This window comes from Chelonoidis abingdonii, chromosome 6 (genome assembly GCF_003597395.2).
Source record: "Chelonoidis abingdonii isolate Lonesome George chromosome 6, CheloAbing_2.0, whole genome shotgun sequence".
NCBI lineage: Eukaryota > Metazoa > Chordata > Testudines > Testudinidae > Chelonoidis > Chelonoidis abingdonii.
Window position 1 is genome coordinate 16,494,575 of NC_133774.1, and position 21,790 is coordinate 16,516,364.

The following is a 21,790-nucleotide window of genomic DNA, read 5'->3' on the forward strand; positions in this document are numbered from 1 at the left end:
TGTCAATATAATAAAACCAGCTCAGTGAGTGGCCATAGCTACGTCAGCAGGAGAGCAACTCCTCCCAACATAGCGCCGTGCACACGAGCGCTTATGCCAGCAAACTTTGTGTCGCTCAGGGAGGTCTTTTTCACACCCCTCAGCGACAAAAGTTTTGCCGACATAAGTGCTAGTATAGACATGGACGTAGTCATTCAACTTCTTACCAATTCTCTTTTGCTTTAAAGAGAATTAAACAAATTATTGCTAGTATTCCTTTTGTTAGCTTAGGCCCTGAAGCTGCACCACTGGTCAATAGAAATATTGATAGTGAATTCAATGGGTAAAATTCTGACCCTGTCTAAGTCAATTGGAGTTTTTCCACTGACTTAATTAGGGCTAGGATTTCACCCAGTGTGAGCAGGATCAGGAACTTCATTTAACTAAATTGGGTTTACAGGTGTTATACACACATATGAAAAATGCCATAACTTATAGAATGGCGTAGGCAGAGCCTTCCCTTGGGTATGGTGAATTGGGGCAACTGCCCTGGCCCCATGCTTCCATAAAATCGTGAGGAGGCAGGTAGGGAGGTGAGGCAGGGTCAGAGGGCAAATGGGGAGGTGAGCGGCAGGCAGGAGGAGGCAGGCGAGCATGGGTGGGTAATGAGGCAAGCAGCAGCCACTGGCAGCCCCCCTACCAGAACCTCCCCCTCCCCCCAGCACCACTTGCACACAGATCAGTACCTGCCCCTGCCTCTCAGCACCTATCGCGGATCAGTTATTTCACGGCGTCAGGAGGCGCTGTGGGGGAGGGGAGAGGAGTGAAACTGGACGGGGAAGAGGCACAGCAGGAATAGGCAGTAGGGGGAAGGGGTGGAGTGGGGGCAGAGCACCCCTTGACAGATTAGAAACTCTGTGCCTATGTCCCAGCCTGAAACCCCCCTCGGGACAGCCCTGGGTGTAGATCTAGTTTTGTTACATGGATTCTGGTACTGGCTATATCAGCCCACGGAAACAGCTACTGCCCTCCGTAATTATGTAAGGTCATAAAAACTCGTGGAGCATCTTTGTCTTTACTGGTTGTGGCAGTATCTTAACTCCTAAAAGCATAGGGTAAACCAGGAGTGGATTTTAGAATGCAAGTTTCCAGTACGGCCGGGGGGAGGGAGACTACAGCCCCTCACCTACTGGATTATTGCATCAGAAAGCTTTGAGGCCATCACCACAATTTTGTGGGCAAGAGAAAGTCCAAATGACCACCTCTAGCCACATCTCTGCAGCATGCACAGAAATAAAGGTGTATTGGATGAAGTTTGGAGAGCAATGGTGACTTTCAGGAAGTCAGAATTCCTGACAAATAAAATCCACTTTGGTGAAAACAAGCATAGTTTTCAGTCTGTCACCTTAACCTGTGTGATGAACACTTATTTGCACATTTTGCAACTTATATTTCTGAACTGATCATTGTGATACAGTGACTAGCAACAGGAAGAAATGTGAAATTGTCCCTCTGTATAGAAATGCATTAATATGTACAAATCACCTTATCAATGCCATCATTTTTCTGAAGACAGTGCTTTGACTTTGATTTTTATCTGGAGTTTCTTCATAGCCCCTTATGAAGGCCAAATTAACCATCTCCCATTTGCCAGTGTTTGCTGTTCATATCTGTTGGAGACTCTGTTATGGGCTTTGCACTATTTCAACATGAAATCAAGCAATAAAAAAATTCTGTATTTCAAGTATTCTTATTTTGAGCTGCAAGTTACAAAAAAAATAATCACATACAAGATCAGTGTCTTATTGTAGTATAAAGTTTAGCACTAACTGATTACTGTGTATTGGTTCTTCTATAATCTTGTTTGGTCCACATTAAAAAAGATTTCTTTTTTTTTTTTTTTTTGCTTGAGTTCTCTGGTGAAGGGGGACCGGTTTGAAGACATTTTCTTCAGACTTCATTGAGAAATTCCAAGTTGAGAGAAGCAGGGATGTGAATAGAGTCCATGGTTATGGAGGATGGGCTGAACGGAAACAAAACTGGGAACATATATTTGTAGTCTAACAGCAGCTGGGGAGGGTCATTTCGCTCTTGCAAATTTGCCTATGAGGTTTGTGTGGAAAAAATAAAAGGTTAGTGTGTTTTTCATCTCGATCGTTGCTTTTTTTTATTTGCATTTGCAACACTTAACACAATGAAAGGTCTGAAGAGAGAGAGTGTGTATAGGATCTAAGGATACAGGAAAAATGTGCTCTAGTTTCATCCTAAGGGAGAAAATGTATTCTTTGAGCACAGCATGCTGGACAAGTATAGAAGATGGAGTGATCCCTGCCCCAATCAACATACAATATTGATGTTTAGGAATATCAAGTTTCAAACACATCTCTCTGAATATTGATTGTGTGTAACTGGAGCCTGACCAAATGGAATTTCTGAGTGATGTAGGATACAGGATTTAGAGAGATGACAAACTAACCAGCACTTTTTATGATTAGGGGAGACGGAATAAAGATACACTAAGTAATTGAAATGTTATCAGCATAAGCTTAAATCCTGGCAGGTGCTAGGCATAGCACTGTGACCAGTCAAAAAAGCATAGCAGAAATATGTTCCCTATTCTGCTTTGGCTAGACCCACTCTGGCAGGCGCCAAAGAGGAACATTCCAGAGCTGGGAATTACAGGGCTGGGAGTATTGAATGTATGATCCTGTATGCAGTCCCTAATAAAAAATTTGCTTCTTTTCCAGTATGTTTTTGTGCTTCCTTGGGGACAGTTATGCCACTTCCCCTACACTGCCCAGATTTTGTCCCATTCTCTTTTCTATCATCAGAAGTCAGCACTGGCAATACAGAATTTTGTTACCCACCCAGTATTTCTTTTCCAATAATTCCTCCCGCTTTCTCCTCCACAGTGTTTTGCAGTGATCTTCCTTCAAGCAGTGAACAGGCCTCCCCCCTGGAGATGCATCCATGATGCTGCATAAGTAGCCAGGGAGTTTGCAGCAGAGCAACACAAGTTGTAACTTCCCACAAAGTGATGGAAAGTGCTGCCCATTCAACTCCAGGAGTGAGAGAGTGAATACAACTCTCTTGAGTAGCAGCATACACTACCAGCAATATGCTTGTCCTTTATCCAGCACATCAGCAGGACTGAGAAGAATGTTAAACACTAGCTACTATTTTCCTACTTTCTCTTTTTGACATTCAAGCATATTGGGTGGCAGTTGATTGCTCTCTTCCATTTCAGAAGTGGCTGCATTTCAGGGATGTCCTACATTCCTGTATCCTACTACCCTTACTTGCAGGACTAGTCTCATTGAGAAAATGAACACTTGAGTGCCCAGATACTATACCGATAAGTAGAACTGGGCAACTTTTTTTTATTTTTGGTGAATAGTAAACCAAAACATTGCAAATTTGACATGAAATTGCTGACTAGTTTCAGCCAAAATCTTTGTTTTCAGGATTGAGATGCCATTAACAAAATGGCTGGAGGATGAGACAGTGGTAGTGCCTGCCTTGTAAAGTGTAGCTCTGCGTACTCACCTAAGATATGGAATAGGAGTCAGGTTCAATTGCCCCCTCTATCTGATCTGAAGAAGGGATTTAAACTTGGAGCTCACATACAGCAGAAAAGTTCCCTTACTCCTGGGACTATTGAATAGTCTGGAGTGGGTCTTTCTCAGTCTCTACCGTTGAAGTGGTTCCACTTTGTATAACTAATTAGTCATTGGAGGTTGGGACAAAGAGAGTGAAAATGACTATGCAGCCAAGTGGTTAGGGCACTTTTCTGCAATGTGGGGCACCCAAGTTCAAATCACTTCTCCATATCAGTATTAGGAGGGAACTGAATGTCTCTCCCCCGCATCCCAGGAGAGTGCCCTAACTACTAGGTTAATGCTTCTAAGGGAGGTGGCACCATCACCCCTACTTCCTCCTTTTAAAGATATCTGGAAACAATGTTTCCTTCAACCCAAAACAGACTTTTTCAGTTCACCAAAGTTTTTCAGAGTTTCCAAATTCGAGCAGACCCAAATTTATTTTGTTTTTTGGAACTGCTGGTGACCTGATAAATAATTATTCACCCAGCTCTACTGATAAGGGCCAATGTAAGTACCTACATAGAAGTGACCAGAGCTCAGGTTGTAATTTATTAAATGAATTGGGATCCTTTATAATGAAGGGTTCTACGTGCATGTAAAGAATTATTACTCATTTTTATCAGTATATTAAAGCAGATTAAAAATGCTTTCTGGCTTTGATGGAGGTTCCTGGAATCTTTGCAAGATCATACAATATGTAAATTCAAAGAAAGCGAAGTTGAGAGCATCTTGTATCATACACTGATTTAAGCATCATTTCCTTCTGTTCTTTTGCTACTGTACACTGTGGAATATTTGATTTATTAGAAATTAATTGTGAGGTAAACGGAACTCAGAATTGGATAATACAATTTTTATAGCATATCTGACTGGAAAATGGAAATCTTATCAGAGAAAGCAGCATGATGGGGCAAGAGCAGCTATTTTGCGTAAATGTGTTATTTTACCCTGAACATTAAGACAAAAAAAAAATAAGGTCCATATTGCAGATGTAATTTACAATACAATATTTTTCTTGTTTCCTGGTGAGGGTTTCTCTAAAATTACCCAGTCTTGTTTTTTGTTTTTGTTTTTTACAATAAAGTGTGAGCGAATTTGAATCACTTGATGTTATGCCCTGTTATGTACATGTACAACTAATATGAAACCAATTAAAGTAATATACTAAAACAAAAACCTGATGAGTAATTGTAAGGATTAGATACCAATAATCCCCAGTCTAGCTATCTGTTAAACCTAAAGTTACTTTGCGTATTGAATCTAAACTATTTTAACTTCACGTTTGTATACCGCCTAGCCTTTTGTGGTCAGGAACAATCCCATGATGCAAAGGTAGAAGTGCTGACCATTACATTCTGGCCAGTTCTGATTAGGCAGCATATATTTATCACTCATGAACTGCCTCTTGTTATTTCAGTTGGACATGGTATGCTTCTTTCCCTTTTAAAAAGAGAAGTTTTGTAGAACAGTAAGATATTACTATTTGAGGATGTACACGTGAAGGCTTCAGTAGGCTGATGGTGTCCCTTCAACAATCAGAGAACCTTTGATTACAAGCACTGAACCTTCATATGTTAAAAGCAGAGAGAGAAGTGAGATGGAACATTAATGCTAAATCAGTGCCATTTTTAATTTGGATTTTCAAAGTTGCTGGTCTCCATTTTACATAAGAACTTTCACTGTTGGTGTTTGTCTCCATTTTATGGCCATTTAACTTACCTGAATGTTTCGTATGAAGGCTACTGTCACACGTTCTTCAAACTCATTAACAGGAGTATAGAGATTTAATATTTTTACAATCTGTTGGAAACAAAACAACAGGGTTTTAGATGGCCAATAGCAGCTGAACTTTTCAATGGCATGAAGCGCCGCTACCCAGTTTCTTGATGATGTCACTTTTGTAGAATTTTTCATCAGTCTCCATATAGGAGACAGATAAGGTGTGTAAATTGAGGAATGCTGGGAGTGCTTCTTTATATCATTAGAGAAGGTTGTGGACTAACGATCTTAACTTAGTGTAAATACTCAGAATCTCAAGAAAGCCGAACAGAACTGAATGAAGAGTAATAGAAAAACTTGTATGTAGAAAATAAGAGATGAGTGTCTATGACATTTCTTTGAATGTCATTAAACCACCAGTGGGTGAGCAACCTGACTAATAGTGCAAGCATATTTCGAATTTCTTGTGCTCCCTTGTTCCCTTCCTGGTGCATGTTATATCCTCACATATCTGTCAAGTCCATCTTTTAGAACAGTACTTTGCCAACTGGTGGGTTGCAACCTACAGGTGGGTTTGTGATGGGGACACCTGCAAGGTTGCACCACATTGGCATTAGGATCCAGGAAGTCTCTGGATAGGTAACTTGCTCCCTCCTTCATGCTCCTGCTGCCACTTCAGCCACACCCTTTCTGATTTTAGCTCAGTCCTGCTGCAGCTCCTCATTCATAGCCCTCAACCCCCTCTACCCACCCACCCATTCCACTCAGCTTCTGTGGAGGACAAGTGTTAATTCCAAAGGCTGCACAGATGGTGGTGGAAGGAATAGGACCCTGGCTTTCATGGTCTACTGATGCCCCTACCAAAAACAGTGGCACTGTGAAACGTTCTATATAATATCATTCTAGTATTGTCGCTCTGAATGTCTGAGTCAGTGTGAAGCAATGCAAACCGTTACAAGCATGGCTGAGAACTCTTTTTGTTCAGAATATTACCAAGCTAAATCATCAATGGGATTCACAGTCTGTTACAGTCCGATTTTTATGTTCTCAGACATTTTGACTTAACTAATTATACCCATGTGGCAGCAAGGCATGCATCACTGTGCCACGAATTCTAGATCATTGTGATACCAGAGGTTACTCAACCAATTGCCATCCTTATTCTACAGCTAGTTTGCATACAAGTGTTTCATTGGTTGTATGAGGGAGACTGCACATATGATGGATTACTTGGCCCAATTGCTACACCTGTATGACAGCACAAGCGTTCAGCTACTAGGACTGAAAAACAATGACATCATCTGAAAGCTCAGCTGTAAACACCAGTCCCTAAAAGAATATTCTATATTGTAAAAGAACATTCCATGTTGTAGCATGCGTCTGGACCGCTACATGCTGCAGTGAGAGAGACGGGCCTGTACACAGAAGGGATGACGTGGGAGATCTCACCTTTTCTCTCTCCCATTTTGTAATGAATGCCCCAGAGGCACAGCTTTCTGCTCTATTCCTCCTTCCTTCCCTTCCCATTAACTACACTTCTTTGTAACGTTCTTGTGAAGTTTGGTCCAAAAGAAATTCATCTTTTATTCTGGAGGCCTGTAACACTTACTGGCAAATGGTTTGTTCATTGTCTGCCAAAGGCAAAGCTAGAAGGCAGCCCACAGGCCAACAGTAAATCAATTCTGAGGCACCACTGCTACAGATTTGTAGAGGATTCTTGTTATTACATAAGACATCCCCACTGCTCAAAATAACAGAATGGATTTCTTACAGTTTTACAGAATACCTATTGCATTTAAAAGAAGTATCACTGACTATTCAGCAGAACAGTTAGTTATGAGGATCGCCCCACAAGTGTTTTCTCCCATTGTAGCTGCCTGGGTTGTGTACGTTCCTGAATCAGGTGGGATGGTCCTTATCTAAAGCTGGAAGTGAAGGAGGTGGCATCACCATCCAGGGAAGTCACAGCTGGGTCCCAAAGCCACTACTAAAGGAGGAAGAGGAATTTGAAGTGGGGACAGCTGACTCAGAGATATTTGTGCATTATCCACAGCTGATCCTACCCTGCACAGCAAACGTAGAGATTACCTGTCAGGAGAATTAGAGAGCTTGGCAGCTAGTTTCTTGGCAGCAGTAGCAGCTGGGAGGGCAGGATGTGACCAGAAAATTACTCAAAAAGGGTATGTCCCACCAAGCATGTGACACTTGAGGAGCACCATGTCCTAAAGCATCCTTACTGCATTGGAAAGAACTCACACCTGTTCCATAGCAAACATGTTCTCCAGTCCCTTACCTGCTGCGTAGAGAGGGATGTACATAAGGAACAGATAGCCTCAGCATCTTCTGAAGTTTTCTTTTTGAGCTGAAGCAGTTGTGCTGCCTGGATCAGGGGCTCCACTGTCTCTGCTGCACCACTCTGTTGCAAATTCTTCCCACGCAACCATTCCTCCAACTGGCTTATGTTATACCTGGCCCCACACAAGTAAGATGTCAGTTGAAAGTTTCCTTCTGAGGACTCATTTACTAGTTCAAGAACCATTGCATTGCTGGAACGAGTGGAGTTTTTTATGCAGATGTGTGATACATACTGATTAAGTGGTCTTGATCCTTGGACTCCACAAACCACAGGAGAATATTCATAAAGTTACAGGCTAGATTTTATTTAGCTGTGTAAAGGTAGAAGGGCATAAGCAGCGAGATTTTCAAAAGGTATTTTAGGTGGCTGGTGTGATTTTGAAAAGTACCCAAGAGCAAGTTAGGCACCTAAACAGGAGCGCTACCAGCTGTTTTGCTGCCATAGATGGTGGAAGGTCCTGCCCCTGAAATGCCGCCCCCGACAGAGGTGGCAGAAGGTCCCGCCCCTGAAATGCCACCTCTGACAGAGGCAGCAGAAGCTTCTGCCCCCGAAATGCTGCTCCCGACAGAGGCGGCAGAAGGTTCCGCCCCCGAAATGCCGCCCCCCAAATGTTAATGCCCTAGGTGACCGTCTAGGTCACCTAATGGGTTCCACTGATCTCAATGTGAGTTAGTTATTTAACCTGCTTAAGTGCTTTTGAAAATCCCACTAGGAATCTAAATACCTTTGAAACTAAATACTCTGGAATTCCCATAATCGCAGCAAATTAAATACCTATTAAGATAGATACTAGGCACCTGGACCCTTCTGAATTCAGATCCCCGTGGACAGACCCTTGCGCCTGCATGGAGCCCATCTGAAGTCAACAGGGATATATGCACAGGCTCACAGATCTGTCTGCATGAACCTAATAGGCTCAGATATTACTATGGTGGGCACGTTAGAAATATCTGTGATACTGCAGTACAGATAGGCGCTGCAATGAACATTTAAATCCGAAACACAAAGCAAACAATCTGTTGCAGTTATTATGCAATTGGAATTCACTTTATATTCTGCTCCTTCCTTCCTGCTTTTATTCCTGGACTTTTGCGGTTTCTGATGCATTCCCTGTTTTATTTGACACAGCTTTGCTAATCCTATACAATTCCCTCCTTATTTCTGCTGGAATATTTAGTCTACTACCTTCCCCACTGTACAAAATTAACAAGTTGCCTGTACATAAGTAGGTGCCTTCCCATCACTGTCCTACCTGAGCTGCATACCCGTGCTCCATGAACAGACATCTTTTCTCAGCAGGAGGTTGTTCAGCGTTACTGCATTGATCATATAGAAGAGCTGCTTGAAGACTTGCTGAATAATCTCCGGGTCCAGGCCCTGGTCACACATGATGCTGTGAAACGTATTCAGTTGGCGAATGACTGCGTCTAAACTGTAAGAGTTGTCACCATCTACCATGCTGGATGATCGATTCCTGTAGCCCATTGGCTTCACACCTGACAGACCCTGGATGCTTTCGCTTTCCAACATTGCAGACACTGGGAGGGGGGAAAATTTCAGAAAGGAATGGGGACAAGGCCTACATCTCCCTATAAATCACCAGGAGTGATTTGTTAGATTACCTGTAATCTGTGCTTAATGTTATGTAGTATGCTACAGTCTACAAAACAAGACAATATTATGGCCTAACAGTATGAAGAAATGACTGGGATCCAGGAACAATCAGTTTTTAATCCAGGTCTGCCACAGATTCCTTCTGTGGCTTGGGGAGAGTCATTAACATCTGTAAATGGGGATAACTTTAACTTACTGTACTTATCTTGGCAGTGTACTTCAGTTGGGAAGATTAATTAGTTAATAGCTATATAGTAATTTGAAGGTGAAAAGTCCTATGTATTAATGTTAAGGAGAAGAACTTACTTAACATACTGTGAAAATTACAAATACCTCTGCCCAGAGCTATAATAAAAACTCTCCTTGTAGTCCCAACCTGTAGCCTTAATCAAGTCTACATTTAAAGTGATTAAGTGTCTGGGAAAGAAGATTAAAAGAAATAAATCTGTATCCATTGGCTAAGTAACGATTAATAGAGGAATATGACACGTCTCTCCAAGGAGCAAAAGGCTGCACACGCTAAAATGGTACAGCATGGTATAAGCAGGTATAGGTATGAGGGGTGTGATAACAGTTTTAGAAGAACATAGTGTAAACATTTCCTAAAGGTCTCCCAAGGGAAGTGGTGGAAACCTCATAGCTAGAGAATATATATTGTTGAAGGGAGGAGTCCTTCACTGGCAGGAAGATGGACAAAATGACAAAGGTATTTTCTTTCTTGTTATTCTGATGCACCCTTGTAAAGCAGAATAGTTTTTTTTGTAGACTTCTCTTCTCTCATGACTGAGATTTTTGGTTCTACAGTTGCACACAAACTTCATATCCATGTCAGTGCCTGGAATGGAGGACTGTGGGATTAGAAACAATGTCATAGCTCCACTTCTTGGCACTACCAGCTCCCAAAAGGAGGAGGAAGATAAACTATTCCATCACTGGGAAAAATCCCACTGACTTTCCCTTCAGTTCAAGCACTGTCTCATGCATGAACTTTATAAATAAAGCCACCAATCATAGTAGCCTTCTCCAGAGCACTAGGGATATATTTCTTAAACTGTTATCTGTTTTATGCTGCCACATGCTTTCGTTTGGGTGGGGAGAAGTGTTGCTAACATAGAGCAAAGGTCTCATATACACCTTCACATAATATAAATATCCCACACATACCTATCATTGGTTGCAACATGCCTTCTGCTATCTTAAAGAGCTGCTGATAGATCTGAATGGAGAGGTCACTTAAAACCTGCCGGTACTCCGTGAGGTCAAAGTTCTTAAGACAGTGCTCATTCTGCTTAGCGGTATTTTGTGTCATAAAACCCTAAAAACAAAAAAAGAGAGACCAAACCCCCCCGTTCTATTATTCCGCCTAATAACAGTCCACTGACATCACTGCATAAAGGCCTGTAAAAATAAATGAAAGTGTAATGTTCCTAGAATGCTGTAGATTTTGGTCTTAAAAGTTGAAGAAAAGATCAAGACTCAAAAATCACCTACGATTATTCAACAGCTTATTCATAAGTTATTAGATTTTTTAAAAATGAAGTATCATTACATAATCAGCTTCATTTTAATTTCAGCAAGTGGAAAGGAATTCCAGTTAATTAAAAGATAAAGCATGTTTCCCATTGAATTGAAAATGACTGTTTCAGTTCCCTATTAAACACTAGGCTACCCATTTGTTATATCATGAGCACATACTTATTCAGAGCTGCCAGGAGCCACATATTTTAATCTTAAAGTTAAAATGTCTTTGTAAGAATGGAAATATTTGCATGATGATAAAATATTTTGACCTCCTGGTTAACTTACAAGTTATACACCAAAAAACCTGATTTTTTTGAAGGTGTCTCCCAAAGTTTTCAGCTCTGCTTTTAACAAACAACTTGAAAATTCCCCTGCAGAACTGGAATTAATTTGCAAACTGGACACCATCAAATTAGGCCTGAATAAAGACTGGGAGTGGTTGGGTCATTACAAAATCTAATTTTCCCCATGCTAATTTCCCCCTACTGTTATTCGAGTCTTCTTATCAACTGTTTGAAATGGGCCTCTCATTACCACTACAAAAGTAGTTTTTCCTGTTAATTGAATTATCTTGTTAAACTGACACTTAGTAAGGCAACTCCCATCTTTTCATGTGCAGTGTATTTATACCTGCTACTGTATTTTCCACTCGATGCATCTGATGAAGTGGGTTCCAGCCCACGAAAGCTTATGCCCAAATAAATTTGTTAGTCTGTAAGGTGCCGTAAGGACTCCTCATTGTTTTTGTTAAATGCAGTACTGCTACAGAGACAGCAGAGGGCATACAGAAGCACAAACCACTGTTAATGACCAAGCCTTACCCATACAATTCCTTTCATACTGTATACAAATTATTGGCTACACAGTGTCTCCCACATTAGAATCTACAGAATCTTGACAGATAATTTGATTCCAAAGAAACATTATTCTTGCCTGTATCTTCTGAAGCGTAACAGCGGGCTATGTTTAACACAAATCAAGAGTGAATTAGAAGGGAACTACACAAGCATCTCTATGTTCCAAATTTTGGTACCATAGTATATGGCTGTACCTAAAGTGGTGTCAACATCCCAGTGGACAAGTACCATATAAAGATTTTTTATATTACCAGAACTGCGAGAATCTGATTTGGCCACAGATTATCAAAGTTGATCGACACTAAACTGAACAGGTGTGAAAACTGTATCAAGAAGGCTGCTATAAGAGATTACCTCCTCCCTGAAGAAACTTTACGTTATGATTAGTAGTTTTTGATCTCACGCACCTCAGAAGTTCAGAACTAATTGAGCACAATTTAAGAAAAAGCAATAACTTTCAGAAAAAAGATTTAAACCCTTTTTTTTCCTGTTTAAAAATCATCTTAATGAAGGACCCAATCCTGCCAACTGACTGCACTGAAGTCAAGGGGAGGGCTCTCAGTACTGGACCTGAGAGAAGACTTTTTCAATCACAGAACAAGTGCGGCATCCTAATTGTGAGTTTGACCTTTGAACATTACTATAACTAGAGGGAAAAGTTTTAAACCAGGGGTAGGCAACCTATGGCACGTGTGCCGAAGGCGGCACACGAGTTGATTTTCAGTGGCACTCACACTACCCGGGTCCTGGCCATGGTCTCGGGGACTCTGCATTTTAATTTAATTTTAAATGAAGCTTCTTAAACATTTTAAAAACCTTATTTACTTTACATACAACAGTAGTTTAGTTATATATTATAAAGACTTACAGAAAGAGACCTTCTAAAAATGTTAAAGTGTATTACTGGCACGTGAAACCTTAAATTAGAGTGAATAAATGAAGACTTGGCACACCACTTCTGAAAGGTTGCAAACCCCTGTTTTAAACTAAGGGTCTGATATTCCACTGAAACAAGTTTTACACCAGTATTCCTCTACGAACTTCACAGGAGCCACTCCGGAGTGACACCAGAGTCAGTGAGCAGAGACTCGGGCCCTTGTTGTAACTATCTCTCAAAGCTTTTTTTACCATTTCAGCATGATTATTGATAGTTTAACATCCTAGTGGACTGCCTGGAGATGAGCACTTAAGTGGAATGAACAGAAGATTTCAAAACTGGGTGAATGTTTTTCTGAAGCTCTGTTCTTTACATAAATGTCTCACCGTATCCCCGCTGTACTGCTTTAGACAATGTAAGAGGCGACAGGTGTTAGCCAACCAAAATGATGTCATCTGAAAGTCATCATTGTGTTTCTGTGAAGAGCAAAATTAACACGTGAGATTCCTCTTTGGCATATGAAACTGGTCTATTCGGACAAGGTGGTTGTCCTAATAGCAGAACTATAACTGTGTACAACACATGCTATTTTCATTCCTGCATGAAATCTGTTACCATGGCTGCTACTAAATTCTGCTCTTAATTACAACAGTGTAACTCCAGAGTAATTCCATTTGAGTCACTGAAGTTGCTCTGAATTTGCAACAGTGCAGCACAAACCAGAACTTGGCCCATATAGTAATATTAACTAATCAAATCACATGCTTCAAGTCATGAACAAATCATCTGCATGGATTAGGAAGGATTCTCCACCAACATGTATGACACTGTTCATTTGGTTAGATGCATCGTGTTAGTTTGTTTTGCCATTCTCTGAAGCATGAGATATAGGCCACTGACAGAAACAGGACACCGGATTTGATGATCTAATAGCTATGTGAGACATCAAGAGATGTGGCACTGAGCATAAGTTTAACCTGTATTGCTACTGTATTATATCTGACATGCCCTAGGGCCTCACTCTGAATGCGAGCATTCTGTTTAACAAAGAGCTTCCTTAACCTACAAACCAAGTGGAGAGGCACCACTGTGTGGCCTAATGGATTGAACATGTGCACAGTCACCAATAATTTTAAATTCCAATCCTAGTTTGACAATGACTCACTTGCTGGTATCAGGCAAATCACAACCTCTCTGTGCCTCTGTTTTCCCATGTATAAAATGGATATAAAACCATCTCCCTTACGAGGCAGGTGAAATAGCAATTTATGTTAGTACAGCATTTTGGAAATGAAAAGCATGGCAGAAGTACTCAGTATAATTAATAATTCCATTTTTGTAGTTCTTTACTGTAGTTCAGCTAAATCCAGGAAGATTCTTTGGCTAAGAACTAAATGTTAATTAGGATGAGATGGCCCTGCTTGTGCTGGATCTTTAATGATTCATCTCACTGCAGAAATTTCATACTTTGTCTTTGCTTGAAATGAAGCAGGGCCTAGTTGAAAGAGATTGGGATAAACGGTTATAAATCAGAGTCTGTTTTGGTCTGGAGCGTCACGGACATTAAAGCTATATGTGACCAGCATGTTAGGTTATAGCACAGGTACAGAAAAGAGCCAGCCTCCCCGTTCTCAATTCAGAAGCAAAATCCAAGCATCTCTCCTATCTGTAGAAAAGTAGTTTGCATCTAACTCTTCAATGATTTTTAAAACCCACATGTACTGGGACAGTTTTATTTTCTATATTTAGTTGACTTTAAAAGAGAATCCCAGAGTAAAACAAACAGCAATAATCAATGGTAATATCATATCAATATTATACTCAGGGCACGAGTTTGTTGAATATTTGCATGATTGCCATCTGAATCTAAAAAATGAGACATCTTTAGTACCTACTTCAACCTCAGAACTAGAGTGTTACATCACAGGCAGCCTCAGAGCTCTTTTTAATACAAAGAAGACATACCTTTAATACTTTCTTAATGCCATTTATGGTGGAGGTGAGTAAGGAGTGCACTTTCTGGTCATCATTGATGTAATCTGCATGCCTGATGCACATGTAGAGGATGTAAGCAGGAAGACATGGAACTGTGGCAGAAACTGTCTGCGGTTTGAGATCTAGAAGTGAAACAAAACAAAAGGGAATCTTCTTACAACCTAACTTTTGTTAGCTGAGCAGGAGGATCAGAAACAGTAGAGATGTGTGAAAACCAACAACCCACATATCTGGGAAAGATCAGTACCGAACATTGCAACTTAGGCTCATCTCTGAGAAATTCCTGAACTTATTGAAAATGCTTCATACAGGCTGCCCCACTATCGTGTACAAAAACCACTCTAGAAATACCATCTGCTCAATCTACTCTTCATCAACATGCTGAATCAGTACAGTGCATGGTGGAATTTACTAAATATTTAATGTGAAAGCAGGGATTGCCCGAAGAGGAGGAACTTTAAAAGTAACTGCTGTGATCTGGTAAAATTCTTCATTTACTTTTTGTAGAGTTTCATTGTGTGCGGGTGTGATAACAGAAATCATAAACACTAATGCAAAGTGAGGCAAATGTGACAAACACCTGAGTATTGGATGGTGGTGCACATGCCAGCAGTGGCTCCAACCAAAGCCTTTAGCATAAGTAGTGCTCAGAAGGTACATATTGCAGAGACCTCAGAATGGCTTAGATGACAAAATGTTTCTGTTCCACAGGCCTACAAGAGGCTGAAGGTCTGTATTGTAATATCCCTTTTCCATGTGTCAACCCATCATGGTGTAAGCAGGGGCGGCTCTAGGTATTTTGCCGTCCCAAGCACAGCAGGCAGGCTGTCTTCAGTGGCTTGCCTGCGGGAGGTCCCCGGTCCCGCGGCACGCCTGTGGGAGGTCCACCGAAGCCGCGGGACCAGTGGACCCTCCACAGGCATGCCGCCGAAGGCAACCTGCCTGCCGCCCTCGCAGCGACCGGAAGAGCACCCTCTGTGGTTTGCCGCCCCAGACACGCGCTTGGCGTGCTGGTGCCTGGCGCCGCCCCTGGGTGTAAGGTTGACAATTATTGCCCACATAAGGAATTACAGCTTCATTTTAGCATTTCCAGTGCATTGTCATCCTTGATCTAACAACAACAAAAGAATGAGACAAATTGAAGGTGAATTTATCGCTGGTGTAACTCCACTGAAGTCAATGAATTTCCTATGAAGGCATGAATTCTGTCCATACCATTTTAGAACACTAAGTAAACAGCACTGAACTTAAAGCACACTACTAAGTGGGAAGAGAGAACACGAGGACGGCAGCTTATATGAGAGAGTTGGATAAAGGAGTTTCTTGATCTGACCAAAACACTCACTACTTTTGTTTTTCATTCTCTCTTTCGGGGCTCAATGCTGCAAGGTTCTGAGCACCTCGCGCAGGGGACCCTGGACACTCACAGTTATAAGCAAACACATATGGTGCTGGGCTTCACCTAGAAATAGTTCCAGATTTCTGGGCCAGGGGAATCTCAAGTCATGTGTCACTAGGGTGACGAGACAGCAAGTGTGAAAAATCCAGACAAGGGGTGGGGGGTAATAAGAGCCTATATTAAAAAGAGCCCCATATATCGGGACTATCCCTATAACATTGGGATATCTGGTCACCCTTTGTGTCACAGATGCTGGTTACTATTTGTTGGAAGACAATCAGAAGTGTGGCTATTTACCAGTCCCTCAGGGGTTTGCTGGGCAGTTTGAAGTGATTATCCCCAACACTGATTTAAAAAAAAAAAAAAAAAAAAAAACCCTCTAAAACCCTTTTTTTTATAAAATTCTTGAAACAGTTTGAGAGATTTCCCCTGGCACTGCCTGTGCCGCCCGTTCTCAAATATAATGGAACTCTTCACAAGTGAGGAGCAGCATTTATGTGCCATCAAACCCATTTCTAATATGCTACTATTTACATGGTACCAGAAGTGTGCTAGATTGTGAAGATATGGGACACAGCGCTGAAGAGGTTCAAACAGGGGCTACCAAGACCAGGACACCAGATTTACTTCGCTGATTTGGAGGAAAAAATCCTCTCTTCCAGAACAATCACTTTTCATTGAGTCTTATTATCTTCCAATTTTTGGATTCATAAAATGAAAGTCACAGGTTCCCTTTACAAATTACATTGAGAAGCTTCAAATTTGTAAATTCAAAGTGGGAGGAACCTCTATCCTTATCCTTCCCCTCCCCCTCCATCTGCTTACAAGGACATGCACACATAAGCTATTAATATAGAATATAAACCCAAGCGAGGACTCAACATTGGTTTATTCACTGCTTACCCTGTCCTATATCTGTGCACGTCAGAAATAACTGTGCTCATTTACCCTAACAAAATACTAAATGAAAGAAACATTCCAGCACTTGCTTTCCAGGAATGATTGGAGAATCGGGTACAGGACCCCATTGCTATTAACCTGAAAACAAATTTTTAAGTCTGAGAAAAGAAAGTTGTAATCAGTAAAACACACATTCCATTCTTTTCTTTGCAATTATGGACTTCAGACAATTTAATCTAAGGAAAAAAGTCAAAGCTAGCCAAGAATTTATGCCCTATTCAATAAAGCACTTAAACACACGCTTAACTTTAAATGCAGGTTTAAATCCATTCTTATTCTGCAAAGCAGTTAGGCACATTTTTAAATAGTTTGCTGAGTCAAGGTCTTAGCTAAGTAGCTGAGTACCACATGCCTTTAATATGCACAATTTAGAGAGGTTTTACAAATATCAAACTATGTTAAACCTTGAAATGAAGCAAACAAACTCATTTGAATGGTTCAATACTGTACACATATATCCTGGAGTCATATAAAAATAAATGGGGTTAGTATTTTGTATTTTAATGGTTTAGAAGGAAATGGGAGAGGGAAATGGAAGGAGAGGCAAATAAGGTCCTAACCTGTAATGAGGTTTCGGATGAGAAGTGGCTCATCTTCCTTGTAATATTCCAACATTCCCTGGAAATCTTTTTCCTTCCGTTGGACAGTGACTTGCCTGGTAAGCTCATGTCGCCTCCTCTCTGTCTGTGCTGTAGCTTGGGTCGCTGTGACAAGAAAGAGAGAACTTTGAAGACGGCTGAATGCAGTACCTCCATGATAACTATGCATTACAGGTCTGAGCCAAAGTCTGTTGAAGTCCTGTGTGTCTTTCCTTTGACTTTAATGGGCTTTGGATCACCCCTGTGTGAATGTGTGACATGAGTTTGTTAGAATACTAGCTGCTTTAGATAGACAGATAAAGGACCAGAACCGTAACTTGAACTCCTCATTCGGGCAGAACTCTCACTGATAAAGTAAAGGGTGCAAGATAAGGCCTAAAAAACTACAAACATTAGTTTCTTTAATAAATGTAAGGTTCATTGGACAATATTCAGAAGATGGTGACCTGACTGGAATCTTATGAACGTATTACTAACACTAACAAAAGCCAAGCTTCGGGAAAATACGCCTAAGCAACATACCTTGTGGCAGAATGCACAACAAAATTAAATACTCACACTGTTGAGTATTGTACCTACATACAATTTTAATCAAATGGAAAATCATGACGGCCTAATGCAAGTAATGGTAAATGTCAGTCGGATGCATGTAAATTACAGTGACAAAAGCCATCTGCCCCAGCTGTGCTACCGTGAAATTCCCTGTTTATTCAGCTTAATTTCACTTAATGTCTAGTTTTCTGAAATCAGTTCATAAACTCAGAGCACCACAGTTTATCACTGTATCCACTGAGGAAGATAAATAGTTTCTATGCCATATAGATATCTTGTCCCCATATTTTCTCATCAAACAACCTTTCTAAATATCTTTAATCCCCGTATCAGTCACTTACTTAAGAGTAGGTGAAGTTTCCTTCTAAAACACTATATGGGCCACAATATACACTGCATTAAAAGAGCAAGGCCCACTTAGAGTCATTAAAAGGACTGTTTCAAAACCCACAGCATGTACCAAATATGCCAGGTAAATGCCTTCTGGTAAGAGCTGAACGTCCATTCTCGCCTCAATTCTGTGGATGATTTATCAAGTTTAAGATGATCCACATCAACAAATTAAGGGAGGTGGCAAGATCCAGGATCTTTGGAAGAGATTGACCATACAGGGACTGACAATGTCCACTGAGGACAATTGAAAGATTTCAGCATAATTTGGGAAATAACTTCCCAGTTATCTCCACCCTTTGGTTTAGGGCCATACATTGAGGATGGATGAGGTGACTGACTGAAGTTTGTTTTTTTTTATCATAACGGTAACTGAGACTAAGGTTCAAAAGTGCCCTAAGCATGGCTTGGGGTGGGGTGGGGGAGGTTAAAAATGTGGAACCCAGTTCTGTTCTTTCATACCAGTCCAGATCTCAGTCCACTGAACTCAATGACTTCATCCATATGGTAAGGTGGAATGACACAGAATTTGGCCATTGGAGCTGAAGCAGAAGTTCCTGTGCACATCCATCTGAAGAGCAAAGCATATATTTCACCTGTGTCCAGCTGTTCCACTAGAGAAAGCTGCTGGGCTCAAACCCTGCCCAAACAGAGTATCATACCAAAATAGAATACAGAAGAATTATAACTGGAGAGATCACAGAGACTCACTGGGCAACAGAGAGCTTTGTGGCAGCTGCAGAACAGAGTCTCCATTTGTTATGCCTATTACGCACGCCAAGAAGTTTGACTCCTCCCTCTTGCTCTGGAGCCAGGCCTCCTGCATGAAGAATGAAGCTTTGCGAAAGAAAACCTATACAATGACCTGCACTGAACTCCTAAATTACTTGGATAAGAAACTGGTGACTAGTTTGCAGGATGACAAAGGAAAAAGATGAGGAGTATCTGACAAAAGTGTTAACTTTTAATTACATTTAGTAAAGGAGACATAATTCTGAATGAGATCAAAGAAGAAAGAGCCTAAAAAAAGTCTATGACGATGGCTCTAGGCAAATATTTTTGTGACGGTCATAGCACTAACTCCAAATTCCAAATGTTGCTATGGAATATGGGGGCTGGTATCTGGTCCTGAATGTCTGCATGCCTTTTGAGGCTAGGCCTGTATACATAGGAAAGAATGTTATTGAAACACGTAGCTGAACAGGCAGTGTAATAGTAATGAAGAAAGTGCCTTAAGAACACTGAACAAAGGTCCCAAAGAAGGGGGTGGTGGACGAAAAGGAAACAAGCTCACTGTTAAGATATCTGAAATATGGAAGATGAACTACAGAAGAGGATGCTGCTATTTCCTAGTTATGCTTCAATACTATAGAAAACCTGCATACCAATAAGAGGATAATCCAAGGAAACCCATCCTGAAAGGTGAAAGAAGGATGGCCAAGGAAACCTAAGCTACATCTAATGGCTTGTCTAGATGAACAGCTAGTGTGTGGAGTGTAAATCTACCATGCACCAGCAAGCTGCACACTAACTATCCACACAGACCCTCCATTTGCACACTATACATTCCCTCGTGTTCTTTGACATCCTCCCGCTTCAAAGCGGAGTATGTCACAGCACACTAGGGAACTTCTAGTAGGCAGTGGCAAGGTCCACATGGACAGTTAGTGTACAGAACATTGTAGATTTACACCAGAGTTAGCTGCACACTCACTGTTCATCTAGACGAGCCCTTAGAGTGCTATAGAGAAAGAATGAGGATTAAATGGATAGACCACCCTAGGTGATTCTTGAGGCCTAAAGAAATAATAAAAAAACCCAGGTGCATGTTTAAAAAGTCCAGTATAACAGCAGCAATGTGATGGGTTGTGATCTTTAAACTCCTTGTTCCACAGTCTCTGGGGCTGCAAGTTCAATGGGTCAGGAATCCTCAGGAGAAAAACAGAATAAGAGCATCATGATGAAGGGATTCAACCTGCTAGACGCATTTAGAAGCTTGTGGAGCCCTGGACAGCTCCTCTCTCTCTCAGATGAGGCAAGGGGTCTAACTGTTACACACCCAACAGGCCTAAAGTGACATTTCTTTGGACACGAGCATTCAGGGCATTACTGTGACCTGGCATAGATCGGAGAAGAGAAAAGGACCCAAATCAAGGCCAGGTCCTAAGATTTCCTTATTTCCAACAAAGTCACTTGTTTTGCCTGGCTCTGTTGAAGTCAACAGAGTTAAACCAGGGATGAATCTGTCCCCAAGACAATTTTTAAAAAGGAAACATACCAAATGCTCAAGCGGCATTCAGAACTTGGAATCGGAGATATGTCCAAAAATGCTTAGATGCAAGACAAGTATGTGCTCACTTAATATGGGTACTGGTGAAAACAAGCTTTGATTGCCTCAAGCAGCTATCCATTTTGCATGTGAATGTTTTACATTCAAGCACAGCTGAAGTGCCAAGTTCTGATTATATGACCATGAGGGTAACACCTCCAAGAAAACAGAGCACAAACACACTGAGTGCAGGAACATCAAGGCCCAGATACTGTTAGGAACAGTGAAGTGAGAGTCATGCACGTTGTTTCTACAGGAGAGAACTGACAGGCATGAGGCATGTATTGGAAGTGGGAGGAAAAGCTTCTGGGAATGACACGTGCAGTGATCCTTAGGGTGTCCCTGGGACACCTACATGCTTCTCTGTGGTGTTGGAGGTGGAGACCATAAAGTCATAGAACAAAACACAGGGACCTAGACTGAGTCTAGAGTAACAGAATCCCATCTCCCCAGAGAAGGTAACAAAACCAGAATTACCTTCAAAATCCTGGACCTTCTTCATGTAAATCTTTAGCTGTTTCTTCAGCTTCTTCTCATTCTTTTCTAGTTTTTCTAGTAACTCTTTGAGATCCTGAAAGTTAGGAAAAAGGATATTTAAGAAATTGCCCCACTGGCTGATCAGGACCCAGCCCTCTTGGATACAAAGACAATGAGAAGTACATATATGCTGTATTGAAGTGTGTTAAAAGGTGTGTGCAAATCCAACACTCTGCAAAGCTTCCTGGAGGATAGTGCTTTACTTCTCTCCATTGATAGATATTTGTACTGTGATCTGGATCCCTGAAAATGTGCAGCACTTCAGGGTCAATTTCTGCAGCCCAGATAAGAAAACATCTGCCTTTCAGACTTGTCATGTCCACTGCCATGTGCAGAATTCCTGTGGCCAGGAATCACCCAGTCACCAGGGAGCCTGGAAGAACAGGGTCAGAATGGCACCTGTACACCCCTGCCTGCAGAAAGCTTGTTTATTCCAAAGTACTGAAAAGTTTAAAAAATTAGCCTATCTACGCACATCCAGTGTTTAAAAAAAAAAACATTGGT

General features: G+C 41.2%; 1 protein-coding gene across 2 annotated transcripts in view; it reads right to left on the reverse strand.

The window, feature by feature from the left end:
• Positions 1-725: 725 nt before the first annotated feature.
• MYO5B (myosin VB) overlaps positions 726-21,790 on the reverse strand; it is a 380,719-nt gene continuing 359,654 nt past the window's right edge. For both annotated transcript variants that reach the window (XM_032768192.2, XM_032768191.2), the window contains 9 exons: positions 21,227-21,320; positions 17,440-17,583; positions 14,491-14,642; positions 12,912-13,001; positions 10,435-10,585; positions 8,909-9,194; positions 7,594-7,768; positions 5,301-5,381; positions 726-2,082 (listed from right to left, as the gene is read on the reverse strand). In XM_032768192.2, coding sequence (XP_032624083.1) covers positions 1,930-2,082; positions 5,301-5,381; positions 7,594-7,768; positions 8,909-9,194; positions 10,435-10,585; positions 12,912-13,001; positions 14,491-14,642; positions 17,440-17,583; positions 21,227-21,320 — 1,326 coding nt within the window. In that variant the 3' untranslated portion in view covers positions 726-1,929. The remainder of the gene's footprint in view (positions 2,083-5,300; positions 5,382-7,593; positions 7,769-8,908; positions 9,195-10,434; positions 10,586-12,911; positions 13,002-14,490; positions 14,643-17,439; positions 17,584-21,226; positions 21,321-21,790) is intronic.